Source organism: Sander vitreus, chromosome 7, assembly GCF_031162955.1.
Source record: "Sander vitreus isolate 19-12246 chromosome 7, sanVit1, whole genome shotgun sequence".
In the NCBI taxonomy this organism is placed as follows: Eukaryota; Metazoa; Chordata; class Actinopteri; order Perciformes; family Percidae; genus Sander; species Sander vitreus.
The window spans coordinates 7,990,239-8,013,094 of record NC_135861.1 but is presented as its reverse complement, the minus strand read 5'-3'; the positions used below and the strand labels follow the sequence as shown (position 1 = coordinate 8,013,094).

General features: G+C 39.7%; 1 protein-coding gene across 4 annotated transcripts; it reads right to left on the bottom strand.

The window, feature by feature from the left end:
- Positions 1 to 1,006: 1,006 nt before the first annotated feature.
- dennd2c (DENN/MADD domain containing 2C) lies at positions 1,007 to 21,162 on the bottom strand. 4 transcript variants are annotated; one of them, XM_078254417.1, is made up of 19 exons: positions 20,861 to 21,162; positions 16,981 to 18,087; positions 16,067 to 16,191; positions 14,983 to 15,065; positions 14,647 to 14,799; positions 13,586 to 13,664; positions 13,277 to 13,321; positions 10,681 to 10,868; positions 9,843 to 9,952; positions 8,982 to 9,051; positions 8,207 to 8,284; positions 7,667 to 7,807; positions 6,919 to 7,067; positions 5,235 to 5,412; positions 4,928 to 4,969; positions 4,149 to 4,257; positions 3,374 to 3,616; positions 1,979 to 2,065; positions 1,007 to 1,891 (listed from the first exon to the last, which is right to left on the bottom strand). In XM_078254417.1, exons 2-19 carry the CDS (start codon positions 17,880 to 17,882, stop codon positions 1,860 to 1,862), a joined length of 2,814 nt encoding a protein of 937 aa, XP_078110543.1. In that variant the 5' UTR covers positions 17,883 to 18,087; positions 20,861 to 21,162; the 3' UTR covers positions 1,007 to 1,859. The 4 variants fall into 4 exon arrangements, with proteins under 4 accessions (XP_078110543.1, XP_078110545.1, XP_078110544.1 ...); XM_078254419.1 differs by having other exon boundaries at positions 10,681 to 10,865; XM_078254418.1 differs by lacking the exon at positions 20,861 to 21,162 and adding an exon at positions 20,609 to 20,807.
- Between the last annotated feature and the right edge of the window lie 1,694 nt (positions 21,163 to 22,856).

Here is a 22,856-nt window from a genome sequence, read left to right as displayed (position 1 = left end):
GCTCAAAGTAATATACATTTTTAATAAATATTTTTGCCCTCACCTAACATTAGAAAAATACTAATGTACTAATGATTTGTTGTGAAGATTTATTTTGTAGAGAACCTTCTCAGGTTTATTGAAATATTTTACATAATTGAATTATTGGTTATTACATCTATATATATATTGTATTCTGTTCCTTATTTGAACTACATAACATGGTGCACTATGCCTGTAATTTTAGTACTGGTTAAGGTTGGTGGACTGATATGATGATATGGTGATGTATCACGTTTGTGTCAGTGTTTAGTGGTCCATCTGTTGAGATGGACATTAACTTTTTATGAAAAAATTACTTTTATATTTGCTCAAAATGACCTGACAGTAGCACATGGGTAAAGGGTCGTGGTTCCTCTGCCTCCTCCTGGTGCTCTCAGAGCAGGCTCCTAATGGCATGAGGAAAGCAACCAATCAGAGGCGAGGAGTCTAACACAGTGTCAATGACTGCCTGTAAACTCCAATCAAACTGTTAAACTAGGCAGTGCTGATCAAATAAAGAATCAAGATTCTGTTACTGTATTACCTATTTCTCACCTCAGATGTGTCAGGGACATATTTTAGTGTACGGTTTAGCTGTAAAATGAGAGCGGTTGCTCCGGCCGGTGGGCGGCGCTTGGTTGTGGCTCGAGAAAAAAAAAACATAATTTAGAGAAAACGTATCTGCAATCTTTCCGTAATGAAAGAATGTGCAGCAGAAGACAAGATGACATGCATGCATATTTGCAGTGTCTAAATGGTGCGCATGAGTTGTCAAATAGCTGAAAAGTGTTTTCTTAATTAATATGCGTTCTCTATTTGCATGTGTTTTCTTAATTTGCAGTGTTGAGCTCTCAGGGCCACCATATATATGGCCTACCACACAAATGCTTAATCAGGAGTATTGTTATAGTTAAGCGGGGTTACTGTACAACCCAGTTTTCAAGGCATTTGCATTATAAATAGCATAGTCACTTATTAAATGCTGTCCTTGGGAACCCATTTATTTAATGTAGGACACATCATGCTTTAATACAAAAATATTCTAAATGCTGTACACGGGTTCTCAACATTGTGCAAAATGTAAAAAATATTTACAACTCCAGTTACAAGGAAAGTCAAGGACAGAAAAAGACGTAATTTTATCAAAATGTAAATAGTATCGATTGATGAGGTTTAACCTGGAGTCTTAACACTTCGAAATGTTCTGATCAGAGTTAATAAACATCTACTTGATCTGAAATACAAACAAGTAGAAACAGTAAACAAAAGGTTTGTGTACAGTTGTGCTGAGGAAAATGCAACATGCATAATAAATTTTTACATTAAAATGTATAAAAACATGCATCAGGTTGGAACCATACAGGCTATTTTTAGTTGCAAGTACTTAACAAGATTAAAGTTGCATTTACTGTAAAATGCACACATTGTGTAATAGAGCTGAATCTGTGTGAAAAGGTCTTGCAAGTACACACGTTTCCAGTCAAAGAGAAAATAGTTACAACCACACGTTGAGGTTGATAACTGAGGTTAAGTAGCTGGAATGCTTTTTGTAGTTTTCCAAAGACACAGTGCTTCGTCTTCAAGGTTTCATAAAACAATGCTAGAAGAGAAATAGCCTTTCCAGTTTTTGTCCAATAAAAAGTGCACTGCTCTTAGACATGCATACATGGCTATAAGATGAACCTGGTCCTCTCATACCCAAACTCTTCATCGTCCCATTCACATCTCAACACAAGACATCTCATCCACATTCATTTCCTCAGCCAGTCCAGCAGCAACAAGTGGTCTGTTTGTAATTACAAAGTCTTTCATTTAAAAACCAGGGTGTTGGTCTGTTTTCATTTAATTTGTAGGAGTTTCATCTTGTTTCCTAAGAAGAAAAGAAAAAAAGGAAAACAATTAGCTGTTGAAAATCAACCTTTAAAAAGGGAACATTTGATGAAAGAACAACACTTACCCAGTCCTTTAAGAAATTTGTTCACACCACTTGGCTCTGGCTCAGGGTACGAATCCAGATACTCGGCCACTCTGACCTCAAAGAGACCTGGGAGAATGTTGGAAATGTTGAGCCACTGAGACAGAATGCACACCGAATTATATATGCAACTTAAAATGAACAAAATTTAGATTATCTTCAAATGCAACGTGGTTCATTGTTCTGGCATTTGCACGCACGTAAGTTATCTTCTTTTTTTCAAATGCCCTGCTTTTTGGTCGGTGCATGCTATGACTCATTTAACTTTGGTCACGTCTGTTTTGAAATAAGCACTACCATTTATTCATTTAACAGATTACACTTCTTTACTTTAACCTTAATGTCAAATGTTTTTAGGATATTTTCTTCACAAACGGAGTGATTCCATGCTACTCTTCAAACATCCAGCAGATTTTACAAGCAAATTGATTGCAAGATAGAACTAGCTAATTTAGTTTTTTTTGTTATTACTTTTGTCTTTTTTTTTTTTGTATGTGCATAAACTGTGTTTGCACAGCATTATGGGAACATTAAAAAGTATGGACATCCTAGGCAGCAATGACATCTAGGTATCAGAGATTCATGTAAAAAGTTGAATACTAGTTTTGGCTTGGAGGACAATACCAGTGAATGTTTATTTTTCTTATTGATTTTTATTACGAAAATGAGTTATGCTGTGAAGAAATTGCAAGTTTAGTTTTTTTTTTTTTCATCTTTTAAGAACCCTTTAATGGAAACAGCTGATTATAATGTCCTATAGGGACTATTTTCCTCTGGACAAAATAAACACCAACACCCACAACACCTTTGGCTTTTGTCTTCAGTGGGAAAAGTTACAATAGGCTTTTATTCCCAAGACAAATAACTCAGCAGCAGTCTCCGCTCCAGCTCTGATCCACAGTGATGGAAACATGACACCTGGGTGGACACAATATAAATACAGGCTCCTCGCCTCTGTTGGTAACTTCTGCAACTCTTTGTCATCTCAGCCACAAATCCCGTCTGTATCCATGCAAGCAGCGCTCAAACATTGTTCCAAATTAGTTGGCACCGGGTTTGAAAGAGAGACTGAATAAGTAACAGATATAAAAAAAGAATTTAACAATCGTAACATTTTCACTGGCCTCCACACTGCTTTCTAGAGTTCACCAACCTTGTTTTTGGGCACATTCGTGACGCCGAACATAAAAACTACTACTTGCAATGGGAAAGGAGTCTATCCCCTATTTTAGTGAGTTTTCCCACGTCTAAAAAACCTTGTTACATAGACGCTAATTTTGATGGGAATAGGGTTTATGATAAAAGGTTTTCTTCATGTTTTCTTTTTTAAAGAATTAATCCTTAAGGCTAGTGGCACTGCTACCCTAACACAATTACCTCTTCCTCCTCCTTTGCGTAGCTCTTTGTCCTGAATGAAGCCGGCAAACATCTGAGTATCCATGAAGAGCTGCAGGAACTGGCGGACTCCACGGGAGGGGTGTGATTTGCGGAAGGTGTCGCGCTGAAGCTCCCTGCTTCCATTGGAGGACTCGACCATGTGGAGAGGATAGTGGCCCACCAGCTCCACAAAGAACCGCACAAAACCCTCTGACAGCAGAGAGCTCAGGTTAGCCTGCTGACCTGGAAGGGCCACATTTTGGATGAAGACAAAAGGGTTAATAACAGTCTCCGAAACGGTTTTAGTCTAACTATAGTTGTACTGTAGTTTTACAATAAGATTACCTAACAGATGTATTGGTGTCATCAAATACTGACAAAGACTTTGCTTCAAATTATGAGGCATGCTAAAGGCTATTGCTTACATTATGGAACGTAAGCAAATATTGGAACGTCTTTATTGTGGTGCACAAATAGATGTATTGCAAATCATAATCTAGTAAACAACCTAAATAGGTCATCAGTGAAAGTCTGATTAGTTTCAACTGCCCAGTTAAAAGAAACAGGATAAACTCTGCAGCAGTCTGCAGGTCATCAGTAATGCAGGCATGTTGTGCAGCTGACATTTGCAATTCATTTCTAAACATCCTCAAGAAGATATAGGACCTTCGTCTGGTGAGGATATAGCAACTATAAGAGCTCTACTGAGGGCACAGTGAAATACCCGACAGACATGCAGCATCTTTGCTGTGTAGAACATGTAATCTATACAAACCTCCACAACTGTCTCCATCTTTCTCTCTCAGGATATCGTGCCTCTCCTCCAGGATCTGCTGCAGTGCTGCCTGCAGTTTACTGGGCAGGATGCAGTCTTCATCACCAAGCTGTGAAACATCACAGAACAGAGTAATGACATTTACAAACATACATGTCTTACATTTTGACCTGTGGACTACATACCTACAGAATACACTGTATGTATAAAAATCTTTAGCTCTTGATTCAATCTTGTCAAACAAAGTACTTCATGTTAGATCCTGAGGAGGGAAGTTACCAGCAATATTAAAACTAGACTTCTGCAACAGACAGCTAATGGTGGAGTGGCAAGTCAATCACTGCATGTCTCATTAGCTTAGAGAGAGAGAGAGAGAGAGAGAGAGAGAGAGAGAGAGAGAGAGAGAGAGAGACTGAACAAAGATTTTGCTAAATGAAATGTCAAATAGGAGCCCAGTCAAATTAAGACATACATGAATATAAACACAAACTAAACAAACCTGTTCATTATTAACTGAATAGACTGACAGTTGACTAACAAACCTGCAGCTCTGGATCAGCTGCAAAACACCCTTTCTGTTTACGTCATGACATGATTGTGGCCTGGCCTTAAATGCCATATTGTTTCACCTCTGCTGTGCTTGTGGGTGTAACATCATTTATTTCTTGTCACCCTCAAAACATTCTGCATGCAGACAAGGGACAAGTGTAGGCTAAGCCATCTTTCCCCCACTGGGACCACACCTATCATTCCCTTTATACACTGCTATGTGTACACACCTGAATGACAAACTTGTCTGCACACAGATCCACTATGAGCACCTGGGAAGACAGCGAGAAGAAAGAATGACTGACGTTACTGACGGGAAGAGTTCATTATTCTGCAACAAGAGTTATAAAAAGGTGGCTACAGTCTCTTCAGGGGGTTTCTCCACTACTACTCACACACCTTACTGGTTCTGTTCTACTTCATTCACAATATGCAGTACATATACAGCCAAACGATGGCACTAAAACCTCTATACAGACAAACCAGTCTATTTAAACTGCAATGATTTTAAAACGTTTTAACAGAATTCTGACCGACCTCCTCAATGGGCAGCTCCAGCAGCGTTGGCAGGCAGGGTGCCAGCACCCCAATGAGGAATGGGGTGGGGGAGCAGCTGATGTCCAACATGCTGGCCGGCAGCACAGGCACAAAGGTATGCTGCCAGGTGAAGGGGTACAGCAGCGCCAGCACTGCATGGCTACACCGAGACAACACACTACAGTGAACAGGGGAGGAGAGAAAAGATTAGACACAAAAACACTATTCAGTTCTCACACAGATCATATGACACCAAATAATCAATCATAGCTCCCTGAAAACAGTTGTCACACTATTATAATTCTATTATAACACATTTTCAACGTGACTGTTCAACTGTAAGAACTGTAAGAGCTTTCAGCAAACAGTATTTGTGTATCAAAGAAGTCTCCCAAAAAGCAACTGATATATGCTAACTACTACTGCAGTATCTACTTTTGATAACACTACCCATCAACCTCAGCATAATGGGTGCCAGGGCCTTCTCCTATGCTGCACACAAACTTTGGAGTTCACTACCCCTTCACATCTGCATACTGGACTCTATTACAGAATTCAAAACTTCTCTTAAAACCCATCTTTTTAAACAACCTTTTTAAACTACTGGTGCTTTGTTGCTTGTTGTATGTTTTATTACCAATATGTGATGCAAGGTGACATTGAGTGTCTTGAAAGGCGCCATGAAATAACATTTTATTATTATTATTATTATAATTATAATAACACTCCTTGTCCCTGCACAAACTGCTGTTATTATTAAAATCCGCTAACATTTAATAATGAATCAACTGCTTTATAATTCTATTTATAATAACCGTTATAGTCAGTTTTATACCGCTCTGTGGAACAGAAACTGCCTCAACATGCTGCTGACTCCCTGGCAACCTTTTTTTAAAGATTTTCTTTGGGCTTTTCCACCTTTAATGGACAGAACAGGTGAGAAAGGGGAGAGAGAGGGGGAAGACATGCAGGAAATCGTCACAGTTCGGAGTCGAACCCTGGACCTCTGCGTTGAGGCATAAACCTCTAAATATATGTGTGCCTGCTCTACCCACTGATCCAACCCGGCCACCCATGGCAACCTTTTAATTCTCAGTCTAAGCACAGTGTTAAACATTGCTGATATTGGCAGGTTGATATTGGCTTGTTATCAGTATAAGCATACATGTCGGCAGATATGCAAAAAGGAACTGTTTACATAATTCAATGTATTGATATATTTCTGTTGAAGATATGTTTTTACTTAATCTTTACAGATAAACCTGACTTAATATGCTGTTGGGAGTTTGCTATAGCTCAGCATTCAGGCCAAGGTACACACAGATAAAAAAAAAAAAGAAACTGGCGTTGGACCTGTGAGCATCGACAGGAGCTTGCACACATCAAAGGGACGTTTTTTTTGTTGTTTTTTTTTTGGGGCTTTTCCGCCTTTAATTTTAGACAGGACAGCTAGGTGAGAAAGGGGAGAGAGAGGGGGAAGACATGCAGGACATCGTCACAGGTCAGATTCGAACCCTAGACCTCTGCGTCGAGGCATAAACCTCTCAGTATATGTGCGCCTGGCTCTACACACTGAGCCAACCCGGCCACAAAGGGAAGTTTAATTTTTGAAACCGCTACTGTATATTATCCCGATATATACGGTTAAGTGGCCCTGCAGTGTTTCGTGTTACCACAGCAGTACCTGAGTTTGTCAGCGATGAAGATGACCCTCCTCTCAAGCAGAAGGGAGGCAAACACCTGCAGGAGATTCCCAACACTGAGACACTGCAGCAGACTGTCAAAGTCCACGTGCTCCAGTCTGGAGTCCACTGGTCGACACAAAGTCAGTACCTGGCAAAGCAACAAGAGAACATGGACTTGTAGTTATACCACTGTAGGGTGAGTACCTGAAACCTGTACATTAAGCAAAAACAGACTCTTTAGATACATCCAGGTGTGTGTGTGTGTGTGTGTGTGAGATAGAGATATATATATACACACACATACATACATATACATATATACACACACACACACACACATTGGAGAACCCTTTTGCAATTATGTAAGCACATAATGTAATCTGAAAACTGCTGCCCTGGTTAAAAAAACAATGCAACTGATCTCAGCTGGTATTCTGTCTATAATGGAGTGGAATGGAAATTTCTAAGTGACACACACACACACATATGTGTATGTGTATATATATATATATATATATATATATATATATATATATATATATATATATATATATATATATATATATATATATATATATATATATATATATATATATATATATATATGTCCCAACATGAACCCTTTAGAGCTGAAGTAGCTATTCCTATTGTTTAACCAGATAACCTCCCATTCCGAGTCTGCAGAAAGGAGTGGTAAGGAGGAACAAAACTACCAATTAACATTTCCTCTTTTGGTTTTAGGGTTACCTCATTCCCAGAGCCTGGAAGGAAGCTCTTGATGGTGACTGTGCGTCCGGGGGCTGGAAAAGGGGCCTCCATCACGCTACGCATAAAAGGGTACACCAGGGCTGGGGAAATCTCCCTGCGCCTCTCCACCTCCTCCAAAATCTGGACAGAGAGAGACAGACAAATCTCTGTGTGTCCTGAAGTTTTGATTGAAGTCCAAACAACAGAACAGAACCACGATGCAGCTCTGCACGTGAAAGTTTTCCTCCTGGCCATATTCACACTTAATGTTTGTTAATTTCACGCTGCCAACTGGAAAATAGGTGTGACATCTACACGCATACAATTTCTTTTTTGAAAAGCACACCCAGGGATTGCTCAGTATTATCTTCTAGAGTAACCTCATTCCATCCTAATACATACAAGGAATTCCAAGGCAGCGGCTTTCACACACTTCAGGAGGTTTCCCACTGAACTTTAGCAAATCCAGTTCCTTTAATCTCCCTATAAAGGCTATATCGGCAGAAACAAGGGACCAAATGCATTGTTTAGTTGCCTTACCTTTGCAAAGAGGTTGAAACAGCCCAGTTTGCTGACAATGCAGTGCACCTCAGGAAGCCTCTTCCCCTTTCCAATGGGCTTAAAGACACACACAGTTTCATATGTCATTAACCAGGTAACAACAGAGATAACTGCCAAAAAACACATTAAATATTCATATTTAACTAAACAGTAGTGCAATCAGGTTCTCATCAAGAGCCTATTTTCCCTTTAATGTATTTAGTATTAGTATTTAGTAATAGTATTTTCAATGACAACTTTGTAAATTGGAGGAGAAAAACAAATTAAGAGTCTAAATTCTAAAACTTTATGATAGTAGTGGTGAGCTTATCTACCAACAAAACAAAACATAAAACTCTTCATGTTAGGTTTGGCCCAACTGTCTACACTAAACATAGAATAAACATGGCAAAACAAAGTTAAAGATAGCTTAAAAAGTCAACCACAGTATGTTCACAATAATAAAATTAAACACAAGCAAACTCGAAAAGGCAGATTTACTACATAACCTAAAAAAGTGTTTTGAAAAGTGCCTTAAAAAGACCTAAAAGCAGCTCTCCTTGTGAGGCAAAAGAAAGGGGGAAATTATGAAATTCTTCTTGCTCTCTGTCATTGATTCAGAAGTGGTTTACGGTCTGTGATTCACATGTACTGATTCACATCTCCTCTGAGATGTTGAGTAAGCATGTGGCGGGCTGCCATGTCATCACACACACAAACGCATAGGCCCTCGAGTCAATGATTCAGATTCAAATGTTAACACATCCACACTCACCAAGATCTTACGGCAGTAACAAAACCAGCGGCTGCCGTCCTCTCCGGTCAGGACAAAGGAGAAGGTCTCACTGTAAACATATCATCAATTTGAAATAATATTTAAATTATTTCAATTGACTTTTTACTGCCTAAAAAAACATAGCCATGAATTTAAAAACATCTGTAATTCCTTGTATAAAAGCTGAAAAAAAGCAATTGAAAAATAGCTTCAGGGAATTACTTCATTAAAAAAGCAAAACGACAAAACAATTAATAATAATCAATAATAATGGTTAAATAATGCCAGGACTGTTTAATCTACGGAGATATAAAAAGCAGAGCAAACAGAAACTAGGTAACTTGGTAAAAGGACAGTTCGGTGTGTCTTTTGTTTATTTCCCATTCCACAGATACGCCTAAGTGTTTTAAAGACAGGGAGGCAGTGTAAGTTGAGATCATAACCAAAATTACAACAATGAACCATACCCGGTAGTAGTAAAAAAGAGAAGAATGCCCTTAAGCACTCAGAGACTTAATTAGATCAGTTGAATTTTTAATTATCCTTGTGGGGAATTTGAGTTGTTGAAGTGGCAAATTATGGGTTACAGCTGAGGATATGAATAGGAAAAGCGGAAATAGGGATATTAAAACATAATACAAATGATAATTACAGTGCTAGAACTTAGCTAAACACAAGTTAGACCTTTATTAGGGCACATGAAAGGTGGTGTGTATGATGATAACAAAAGAAAATACAGACTGAGGATTAAAAAAAGAATACAGTATCATGTTACCATTGTGCCATTGCTCTAGCTTTTGGGATGCGGTTACTTATACATCTAGCATGCTATTAAAATATTGCTGTAATGCATGTGCTGACCTTGGCATGTGTGAAGAGGGCTTCCAGTCCTGCGAGTCGGGGAAGCAGAACTTGGGAATAACTTTCAGCTGATCCTCAGCCTCTTTGGTTTGACGGGATGACTTCTCAAACTGAAACAGAGGGACTCCAGTTACAGAATCAGATCAGAAATACTTTCTATTACAGCAGTGGTTCTCCAAATTACTTCTTTCAAGTGGTTCCAAGGGGACCCAGGTGAAATCAGTGGTCATTTAATTGCATTATTATATTTTAATTTAATAGAACTTAACTTTAAGTATGATAAGAAGGACTGAGTATTCTTTTGTAACTACTTGTTCTAAATCACCACCAAATAATTAGTATCTCCCCATATAGGTGCCTTTTCTGATAAAAACAACAGACAATATTTATTGTTTTAAGATTCATTTTTGGGGCTTGTATTGCCTTTATTTGATAGGAAAGATTAAGACAGGAAAGTGGGAGAGAGAGAGGGATGACAAGCAGCAAAGAGCCACGGGTTGGAATTGAACCCGTGGCCGCTGCAGTAAGGACTGAGCCTTGGTACATGGGGTGCAAGCTCTACAACAGACAATATTTTAAAGTCACTGAAATATAAATAAAAAATAATATGGAAAAACAAAGCAATTTGAATTCATGAAAGTTCTTGACTTATGGAAACCTGAGAAAATCCCCTTGAAATGATTCCTCACCACTTAAGATAAGTGGTGAGGAATGGATAAGATTTTGCCAAACAAGATTATATTTAGGACATGGCATTATTCAGTTATGATCAAAGTACATGTACAGTATGTCCTTTGCCTAGAAAAAGGGTTGAGTTATGTAAGAAGCTTCTTCTTACCAGTTTGGGGAACTGCTGTGTGATTTCAGGGGAGTAGGTGTTTCCTGGGGAGCCTTTTCTCAGCGACACCACCACAAAGATCTGGAAAAGCTGCTGCTGCTGCAGCTGGATCAGGTCTCTCTCCAGGGTGCGGTAGCCTGGCCGACGTTTCAGTGTAGACTGGATGTAAACTGATCTCCTGGAGCCTGCTGGACACCACACAAGGAGACTATGGTAAATGCTTGTCCTGGGACATATCCCATCCAGCACATTGGATATGAGGCCTTTTAAATATCAATATACAGTATAACTGTGAAGTTCAAGATATAATATGTAATATTTCTGAATAAAAACTGTACTTATGAGATATATATATATATAACCTCTAGTTGCTTCAACTTCCATCAAAACATGGGAAACACCAGTCGGAGAATTATACTCCGTAACAGTACCGATATCGATCCAGCTAACTACAATGTGCCTTTAAGTGGCTCATGCCAATTCTTGGTGGCTAAACCGTACCATAAGGTTATAAGTTTACAACAACATTCAACACACTTATTTTTAGTATGATTGTTTTGCAATGCAAAAACTTTGGTGAATCTAGAGCCATCATCAGGTCAAAGTTTAATTCTGTCCAATATTTTGATTTATGGCCAAATACCCGCAGAACTAATGACATTCCGGCAGCCTCAGTTGTACTATACGAATTGCTAAATAGCAAATGTTAGCATGCTAACACGCTAAACTAAGATGGTTAACATTGTATATATTTCCTACCAAACATCAGCATGTTATTGTCATTGTAAGCATGTCAACATGCTAACACTGGCATTTAGTTCAAAGCACCTCTGTGCCCAAGTACAGCCTCACAGAGCAGCTAGCACGGCTACAAAGAAACAGCAGATCTTATATTATATTTGAGAGGCTAAAACCAGCAAGCGCTTGGCATTTTTGATTGATGAGACAACACTAGTCTTGATGTTCCCTTCATATATAATCAATTAAATTTTATTTATAGTATCAAATCATAACAGGAGTTATCTCGAGACACTTTACAGATAGAGTAGGTCTAGACCACACTCTATAGTTTACAAAGTCCCAACAATTCTAGTAATTCCCCCAAGAGCAAGAATTTAGTGCGACAGTGGCGAGGATAATAATAATCAGGTGCATTACGGTCCCATTATGGTTGTATGTCCCTTGATTGGACTTAGCACAAAAAGTAAGGAAATTTGTGTTTGGTAGATTATTTCTCTGTGGTAACAATGCTTTTTGGCAATAAATCTTATACCGTTTGTAAAGCCTGTTTAGTTCACTTTCGAATAGTGCCCCATTTGTCAGGAACAGCCTGGTCTCACACTGCTGTGGGATGGCATCCCATTCTTCAACCAGCAGTCCTGATCTCAACCCCAATGAACACTTGTGGGATCACTTGGGCATGCTGTTCGTGCCAGAGTGACCAACACAACCACATTGGCTGACTTGCGACAAAAGCTGGTTGAAAAATGGGATGCCATCCCACAGCAGTGTGTGACCAGGCTGGTGACCAGCATGAGGAGGAGGTGCCAGGCTGTTGTGGCTGTGTATGGTTCTTCCACACGCTACTGAGGCTCCTGTTTGTGAAATGAATAAATTGTTCAATTGCCAATATGTCTTGTTTCTTCAAACTTCAATCATCCAATCCACCAAACGAGTCAATGGCAGAATAAGCTGTTTGGCATTGGCAGAGAAGATTTGGCAAATTGTTCATGGGCGCAACCCACATACTCAGCGCTGCTGGTCATCCCACAAATGCATGTTCCTTACAAATGGGGCACCATTTGAAAGGGAACTAAACAGGCTTTCCAACGGTATAAGATTTATTGCCAAAAAGCATTGTTACCACAGAGAAATAATCTACCAAAACACAAATTTCCTTACTTTTTGTGCCAATAAATCTGTAGCATGGAGCAGGTGCGTTTAGGGCGTGTCCAAATCCACTTTTGCTAGTTTGACGGTGGAAAAAAGGGTCCATGCGCTGCATGGTTCAAAAGGGTTGTACTTTGTGTCTTCATTAATTCATAGGTGTGTTTTGGGCGTAACATGCAATAAACCAATCAGAGTGTCATCTCCCATTCCCTTTAAAAGCCAGGAACGTTTGTACCTTGGCGCATTGCTATTATGATGGCAGATTTGCACCGTAATATTTTTATTTGTAATCTTTTGCATGTTTGTGTGCTGCTGTGCTTCCCTGTGTGTGTGTAACAAGCATAGTGTGTGCGCGCGCGCTGTGCATAAGCCAAGGCGCATTTTACTAATTTGCTGTTAAAATAACAATGAAATGCTGCGCTATTGACTTTAGACCAGGTTTTTTTATTTTGGTCAATGGTGCAATCACTTCCCGCTGCCTTAAGATAGCAATATGCCAAGAATTCACCTGAACACACCTTCCTGTAAGACCAGCACGACCATGGGCGCAAAGATGGACACAGGTGCATTTGCTATTTAAACAACGTGGGCGCTGGACGGGAAATTGACAACTGCGTCGGTCTTAAACTAGCAAAGTCACTTGCGTCGGGCTTTGCGCTGTGCTGCGCCGGGTGCAAGATAGGGCCCATTGACTCTATGGAGATACCTTTGGTGTTGTCCTCGGGGTCACTCTCTGTCCCACTGGTCTCCTCTGTTGATTGAATTAGAGAGAGAGATTAGGGAGAAGCAGAGGAATGGAAAAGACTTGAGGGCCAATAATCAGGTGCAGACAGTCAGCCTTTGTTTCATAATCAGCGGCTTCGCCTGCTGCAGCTGGCCTTGTATGTACCATCAAAAGCTGGGTATTTCCACCAAGAGGCTCAAGTTAATCTTTTTGAAGTGTTGATGTGAGTGACATCTGTGACAGTCTGTGTGTGCGTGTGTGTGTGTGTGTGTGTGCGCACATGCGTTTTACCTCGCACTGAGAGTCCTGGGTTCTTTACTCTCTTTCTCCCTCGCTTGTCGTCAAAGATGGTCTCAATCTTGTTGACGTACTGTGTAGTAGAACACACACACACTCAGGTAACTTGCCAGCCCCATAATTTCACAGCCATTACAGAATCATGATTACAGGGAATCATGGTATAACAGCCACTAAGAACATAATTATATTATAGATATCCAGGATTTTTTTAACCTTACATTCCTGCATTCTTCCGTTAATGCCCTGAAAGAACACAGTTGAGTATTTGGTAGTGGACTCAAGTCAACTAAGGCCCTGCATTAATACACAGAGTTGGCCCTCAACACACAAACAGGCACGTACAGGAAGCTGAAACTTATCTTTAAGAGGACACACAACCCACTGCCACTTCATGATGCAAACTTGTATCAAAAGAAAGTAAAAATGCCCCTACTAAGCTAATGGTACCGTTATTAAGAAGAAAAATACATAATGAGATGTTATTATGTCTATGCCCATTTTCATGGTTTAACATGTCATCTAAAAGAGTTTAAGGACAGCATAACATAACCAAATTTATGTTATGTTATATTATTACTATTCCGGATATTTATTCAAAACTATTCTTTAAGAGTTACATAATGGAAAACAAACTGGTCAACAAGGACATCTTGTTAAAATACCATCCAAAAATCTTAGCTAGAATCCTTTTCTAGTCCTCACCTTTATAGATATATGTTAATACCGGTTTTATTACTGTACCTCATCATTAAAGTTCCTCCCTGTCCACGCTTTTCCCCCTGCCATGAGTCATATGTCCGAATTTATGAAGCATACATACATGTTGCTCTACCACTATCTATTTCTTTCAGCGTCCTCTCCTTCCTGCTCAACAAGTCACACCCCCTTCTGTTCTTTCCTACATGACACATGATTCACCATTCAACAGATAACATGCCACTTTGTTTGTCTACCATAGGGCAACATATAAAAAATTAAAATTAAAAAACACATCTCAGTCAACCATTGTATCCAAATACAGAGACTAATGACATTATTCATGTATCATTTACCTGAGGCGTCCTCTGTATTTTTTGAGTGCTTGCACGCTGGGGTGTAGCTAGTTTTGGAGTGTCTGCAAGTGATTTGGAAGCGGTTAATGTTTGGAACCTGTTCCTCTCCACTTTGCCAGCATAGCCTTGCAACGTTTGGGGTTTAGGAGGCAGCTGGAAGACAAGAAGTGCAGAGTCATCGCTTGGTTTTAGGTAACTACATGGTATCAAACTACAATACTTCTTCCCTTAGAATCTCAGGTTAGCCAGTGATTGATACACCCATTAACAACTAATGATGAAATACTTCCATAGTGTGAAAATGAGACATACGTAAATGGTATAACTTTTATTTACCTTTGGGCCGTGAGGCCTTGCAATAGGGAGACACATGGGAGATAGCTTGACATCCTCATAGGGGTCATCTCTGGTCACTTCACCTGGGGAAAGAGAGTGATGGGAAAGATAAGACGGGCTGACTGGATGTTTTTATCAGGAGAAAGTTTCACCACACCTAATGCTTGCTTTTAAGAAGGTACTTTATATAAAAGCAAATGAATGATTATTCATTATTATTATTATTATTTATGGCCACTTCAATGAATATGAATTCAGAAAGGACTGCAACTAACAATTATTTTTATTATCGATATATAATTATCAATATATTTTTTTCTTGATTAATCATTTTGTCCATAAAATGTGAAAATAGTGAAACACTACGTGTATAATGTTTTTGTAAGGACCAAGGCAATGTTGGATTTCTAGTTTTATTCCACCAACTGTCCAAACCCCAAAGTTATCAGTTTGATATCAGGTATAACAAATAAAATCACGTGAGAAGCTGCAACCAGATATCTCTGGGCATTGTTGCTTGAAAGCAACAATTAATCATATTTTCTGTTGATCGACAAATCGACTAATTGTTGCACCTCTAGATGCAGATAATTTCGTTTCACTGCAGTACCACAATGTGTCTACTTTCTACCATTGGCTGTTACTTAACTGCAATGCCTGATGCAGAAGCCTAAAAAGCAATGTATTTTTTTACTATCTGTCTACCGGATTTATTACAAATCACTATATTGTACGGTTGTGCTCAATCTTGAATACAACTCTCAAAATATCACAATATTCCGGAAACTGTTAGATCTGTGGGAAACCAGGAGTGGAAAAGGCCCCTTGTATAGGCATTTTTTTTCCAAATGCTCTTCAATGACTTTTCCTGATTAGTTCACTGGTCCCTGTACAGCATCACTCTTTAACAGGCCCTGTTATGGTAATAAAATAAGTATTTAAGATTTGGAACTGTACATTGGACAGTCACCCAAGTCTTTATGACTCACCAGACAGTGAGTGTAATGATCAAAAGCTCCAGAAGTTCATTTAAAAATCAGCTCCACCATGTCTCCGTTTATATGTGACAGGGTATTCAACTTACAAACGATGTCCTCATAAATATTGTCGTCAGAGTAGGCATGGTAAAGGCCCGAGTGCGTTTCCTCGCCTCCCATCGTGCCTTGCTTCATAGTCAGATGCGCCGCATCCTCATACTCAAAGGACTTCCTGTGGCAGGGAGGGAAGGGAAGGCAGTGAAAAAGAGGAGCCTGGCTGCTGCCCTAAAGATAGCCACCATACTACTGTTCACTCTATTGTCTTATGTTTAGTCAGCATCTCACCACAACATTCCTTATGTTGATATCAAACATAGCAAGACAGTGAGAATGTGACAAACGTTCATGAAAGGAAATGACTGAGCATTTGGTACAAACATTGTTTAAAACGTAAAACAATTAAAAAGAGTATGTCAGGATTTAGATAGAGATAGCAGTTGGCAATATGTCAATGTCAGCTGTCATAGTAAAAATTAGGTCATTTAGTTAGAGCTAATTTACTATGATCTAGTAAGTAGTTACAAGTTGGTAAACAAGGAGCCCTCTAGAAAACTGTGTGAAGGCATGGCAGGAGGACTGTGTGTATGTCTTGTTTTGCTAAGCCTTCACTGAATGAGAGAGAGCGAGTGTGAGAGGGTGTGTGCGTGCCTGTAGATGATGACCCTGGACCCGTGGCTGCTGAGGAACTAGTCCACATCCAGACAATAGAGAACAATGCTGCCAGATATCATGTGACATCACACCTGAACCCCAGCCAACAATTAGACTCCATACCCTCCACAAAACTGTCCTAAAAACAGTGCCGATATTTAATAAACTCTGTTTTAGCCAGATTCTAAAGCAGAGTGTTTGATGTGCATTTCCTTATTATGTCAGCAGGAGCTGATGATGATGATTCAGATCAAATAAAACACTGCAAGTTTTAAGTTATATGTTCTCTGCTTTTAGTGCATTGACTCACCTGTTCTTGTTATGCCTTGAAAGTCCATTAGTCTTTTCTACAGGACATGGAGGAGGTGGGAAGCTAGGTGGGTGGGCTACCCTCCTAGTCCTCACGTTGGAGTGGTTATGAGGGGATATGCTGTCCCGCCACACTGTGTGCCCCGTGTTGTTGTTGTTGGCTCCCCGATACTGGAATGTCCGCAGAGGTTTGGGAGGAGGCTGAGCTTCTCCTGAAGACTCCCTGCCTTTCTCCCAGAGCAGTCTGTCCCCTTCAAGCTTACGCCAGAAACCCCGTGAAGTGTAGAAGTTTCCAGCAGGCATGTTGTCTTCTTGGTCATGAATTGATAGAGGTAGAAGTTTAGAAACTACTTCAGCATCCAAGATGCGATCCGTTTTTTGATCGCCATTGGCAGTGAAGATTTGTTTACCTGTAGAGTCAGCCGTGTTAGCCTCCACTTTGGGAGATGCAAACATTTGTGCTGCAAGTGGTTTATTTCCTGGTGTTGTGGTTAAAAATTCAGTGGAACATTTCTGCAGAGGTTCTGACTTCCTACCAACCACACCATGTTCAGCTTGTGCTACGGATTCCCGAAAATCTAAACCCAAACTATTAGATTTGGAGAGGCTGGGTTTTGCGTGAAGCCCACCTCTCGATCCCTCATTGGAACATTCGTGGCCCAGAACATCTCCAGATAGAGTTCGGGATACAGTCGGAGGATGTGCTTTCACCCCGGCATCCTGGCTGCTGCCCTGCTGATTGCGACCTTCCCACTGGGAGATCTTCTCCCTGATGTTAATGCCCTTCTCGTGAGAAGGGGGCCTTCCTGTCTGGCGGCCCTGCCAAGCCACAGTGGCCCCTTTCTGAAGGTGATCAACTTCACCACCCCCTCGGCTGCCCTGCTCCTGCCTCAGAGCCAGCATGTTGAGAGGGGGCAAGTGAATGCATCAGGGATTTCTTTACAAAGACAGACAGGCAAAGCCCTATAATCTGTTGTCAATTAATCCAGAAATTATACGCTAAAGCAGGAGCGCCAAAAGATGTATGGTTGTCACTGATCCTTTAGGTCTTTAAGAGTCTTCTGGTGCTAGCAGAGTGTAATTTCCCCCTAGGCTCTTTGTAAACAACCTGAAAAGAAGACAAGACACAAAAATCACTCATCAATCACTGCACTTAAAAACAAGTCCAGACAGCACACCGCAGGGTCAAGGGATACTGAGACAACACAGGAGGACACAAAACAGCACACATCTTAAGCAGTTTACAACTTGTAGGACGGGACAGAGAGAAGGTCAGGCAGGACAGGCCCCTGTCAAGGTCGGTTCCAAAAATAAATTCTGTCTTCTCTGTAGCTGTCATCCATATTGTGCGTTCATGCTGGCCAAATACGGAATGCATAATGATAAAACAAAGCATTCAATCTAATTTAGCATTCTTTATCTAAAGCTGTCTTTCAGATGACGGGGAAGAATGTGCTCCTTAGGTGATTTTTAAAGAGCTTTAGAGGCAAGAAAACACATGATTCTCATGCAAACATAAAAAGCAAGTGACAATTAGGTGAATGATGGAAAATCATTTTAACCACACCTATCTATGGAGTGGAATAAAGCTCCTGAAATGGTTAAGCTATTTATCAGACACAAGAGAGCTGATGTGTGGGGAGCGTAGATAAAAATAAAACCACAGAGGACTAAAGAGTCTGATTAACTGATGGCTTTGTGCTTGGATTAGAATATGTACATGGTATAGAGCTATAATCTATTATCTTGCTCCCTCTCACCAAATCATATCAAATATTGAGAGTTGATATAAAGTTCTGCAGCGGCATCCACCCTCACTCATATTCCCTGAGTCAACATCAATGCAGTCACTGTACACTCTTGTACAGCAGCTCCTGGCTTGCTGGAACCAAACCATTTGGACACGTTGCACATTAGGACCGAGGCTGAGAGAATGTGGAGAAGGGGAGACATGGTAAAATTCCACTGCACAGCTCATGATCATAATAACGCTATGAGCTGCATTCCTGCAGAGCTGTACAAGAGGGGGGTCGGAGAATAAATTGAACCAGAGACAGTCACTCAGTCAGTCAGTCTTGCAAGTGACGCCTTTGTTTGGCTTGACCTAAATCAAATGTATGTGTGCGCTGGAATGCTGCTCGATCATTGCCAGACCACGCCATGACAATGCGACTCCCAAACTGACCCACTTGCATTATTTGTCTGTGTGCGGTATGTTGTACAGGAAGGCCTGAGTTGCACTTCCTGAGATGCAGGAAGAAGGATCAGCAGACTGTCCATAATTATGGGTTCAGAGAGATTTGCACCCAGTTGAAACCACTGATTTGAGCTATATTTGGATCATCTATGTTCAAACCCTGTGATGGTAATCAAACATTGTCTTTGAAATACAGAAATATACCAGCTACTAGCCGGTTACAGTAACATTTGCAAACATCAAGTGACAAAGCCAGTCATAATTAACTTTACTGACATGTATTAGGCTGTCAACTCTGCAGAAAGGTATATTGTATTTTTAAAACTCACTGACCCATCTACATAGAAACCAGACAGAAGGCAACCCATGAAGCTCATGTACCCTGTCATCACTTGGCAGCTAAATCAAATCTAATTGCACCTTCAAAACCACCACAAAACACCCTCAGAGGTGTGCATGACACAACATGTTGTAGGTGAAGTATTGTATGATTGTGGCTTACCATCAGCAGTGACAGTTGAAACTATAATAAAAGAAAAATGTGGGTTTGCTAAATGCCAGCGTAAAAAGGACACACCAAGATTAAGTGCCTGAAAATGACTGATCCTCCATCACCAGCCACCAGAACAGTTTGTGTGTAACCAAACATTCATTTTGACAGTGCCAGTGAAAGAGTGATAGACCACTTTAACATGACAAGTTCCATCATTTGTCGTCATTTGTTGTCTACACATTCTTCCATAAATTCAGACCAAGACAGCTATGCTATCAAACAATGTACACAAAGTATCATCAAATTGAAGAGCTTCAGCACAAAATGAATGCAAATCAATTCATTAACAGTGACCCTGGTGCTGATAAACCCTTTTTCTCTGAGGGGATTAGTGGAATCACATATGCTTTCAGTTATAGTCAGTAGGAGCTGTACTCTGCATTAAGGTTCAATGGCCTTAGCTAACTCTGCGAGCTGAATTGCTTGATTAATTCCTGTTATCGCTGTGTGTAGGTAGATAATCAATGACTTAACTGCAGAAAGTACAACAGGGATAGATCGAGGAGGAGAGAAAAACTTGCCCTCGTTCTGTTATAGAAAGAAAATATATTGCCAAACACTGTTCAAAACTATAGCTATACATTTGAAATGGTCTTCCTTATTGCAAGTAAGAGTTGCTGTAATTTGGCCTTAACGAAAGGCCGAAGTAAATAGCTAACTGATATAGACTACAGTCTATGGTTCACAATGCTCGCTGCTTACCAACTGGTTAAACGTATTCAGTTGTTTGTTGCGGTAACGTTAGAGGAGCCTAACGTTATGTGTTCGTTTTCTGAAGATTTAAATTGCACTAAAAAAGTAAATAACCGTTTAAACTATTGGAGGCATGTCGAATTAAACATCTTGACTTATTGATAGAAAACTATGCTTGATACTTACATTACAATATAACTGCAACTTTTCACTTTATGGAGAAAAACCGCAAAGAAAAAACAGACAGCAACTGGGTAACGTTAACGTTAATGCAGCGACATACTCTTCTTACGTCAACGCATTTATTGCTAGCTAGCGTTAACTACAAGAGAGAGAAGTACTAGTCAGGCGAGTTGTGTGAGATGTTATTAGAACAATACTACTACCATAACACCACATGGAAAGATGCATACACTAGCTACATGTCTCGTGACTTACCCCTCGTCGTTTAAAATAATGAGCAAAACGTATGTGCTTTCTTCATTTTCTTTCGATAAAATGAAAAACAAATAAAATCCCAGTAACGTTAAACTCGCTCACATCGTTCAAACCGGGAGAGGTTGACGTTAGCAGACTGAATAAGTCCAGGCGTCAGTAATTGGTTACTTATTAAAAATGTACTCTATTGAGGAATTAAAACTTGTCCGTTATACAATAACTACACACAACAACAAAGAAAGTGTGCATAGACTAGAGAAAAGTAAAGCAGAACTCCTGGCCCTCCTTCTCAGGACAGTTGCGTCAAGTCAACCAGGAAATATATGACTTCCGGTTAAAATTTCCAAAATAAAATCTTTCATTTCCAACCGTAAAAATGTTTGTTTTCAAAGTGAAATTACACAAAATGTTGTAGATGCACGATAAAAAGCTCTGTTTTTGTGTTCTTTCCATTTATATATTTTGCTAACATATTGTCAGTGTTATCTTCTTATATATTTTAAAGGCAAATGCATTTTCATTAAAAACTGCAGATGAGTGTGTGTGTGCTATTCAGGTTTATTGTTTTAATGTGTGATTATTATGACCTGTCACTGAAGTTTGGAAACGCCAAAAAATCCCTATGCCAAGTCAAGAGGGGAGGAAGAAGAAGAAGTTGCAGAACAGGTGTGTATTCCAATCTACTGCATCAGAATCAATAGATAATAAGGTCTTGATGCACAAAGTCTAGTATCTCAGTGATCAATTGCTATGGACTACACAGTGTACCAGCTCAAAGTAAATCCACACTGTTTGATGTTTTCGACAATAGTGGTGGAAATGTTTTTTTTTTTTTAAATTTGTTTGTCTGTCAGAGTCAACATCAGCCTAAGATTGCCCAAAACTGACCTCCACACCTATACTTCTCCCACTTGTTTCTTTCAAGTCATTTTTTAGAGACGTACACAATTCATCGTAGACTCATTCCATATACCGGAGCTGTCTTATTTCTAACTTAGCTACACCAATTTTCTAGGCAAGTCATTTGACTTCCTGTTTTACTTGGGGTATTTCTGTCGAGCTTGACGCAGAGTGACTGTGAGAAAGTTTGGTTGAATCCTCCCGAGCCAAAAGAGAAGACGTCATCACATCAACGGCTGCAGCTGTCAACGATGAATAAATACTGTTGTCTTCAAGTGTCCTGGGAAATATAGGCACTCTGTTATGAGCTGCACCTGCGCTACTCCACGAGTTAATAAATATAACTTGGCTTTTACTTTCATTAAAGTGACGAGATGTTATGTTGTGGCGCATGCAAGTGATGGGCAGCGTTGAAACTGTTGTGAGCACCCATGTGTTCATTCAGTTCACTCCAACTAATGTCAAAGTCTAATAAAGGTTTATTTTGCAGCAGAATCAGAATTTTGAAACGCACTTTTAATATAGCCTACACTGGACTGGAGCAGACTAAGAGCATATAGTCTACATAATTGTTCAGTTATTTCAGGTAGCCTAAACCGTGGCCCACAGCACAATAAGCTAAAAGTAGGCTATTAATATTAAAGTATTAGTCTTGAACCACCCCTGTAATTTTGTCCTTTAGACTTTCAAAGAAACCATAGACTTCATCATCCATGGAACAAGCTCTATTTGTGAACTCTATCCAGCTAAGATATATATATATATATATATATATATATATATATATATATATATATATATATATATATATATATATATATATATATATATATATTTACTTTGTCATCCCAGTTTTGATGTTGTGTGTCTTCATGGGAGATGGTAGACATTGTGGGAAATGCTAGACATCATGGAGGCTCTGTCAATAACTAATGGTAAAAGTGATGCATTATGCAACAACTCAGACTAATAACTTCATTAAATTTGCATGACTGATGCACACTTTTCCCTTCATTCTGCTAATACAGCTAAATGCCTATGCAGCTAAACTTCTAAAGGAAACAGCCATCATCATACAGTGTAAAATAAACAAGGC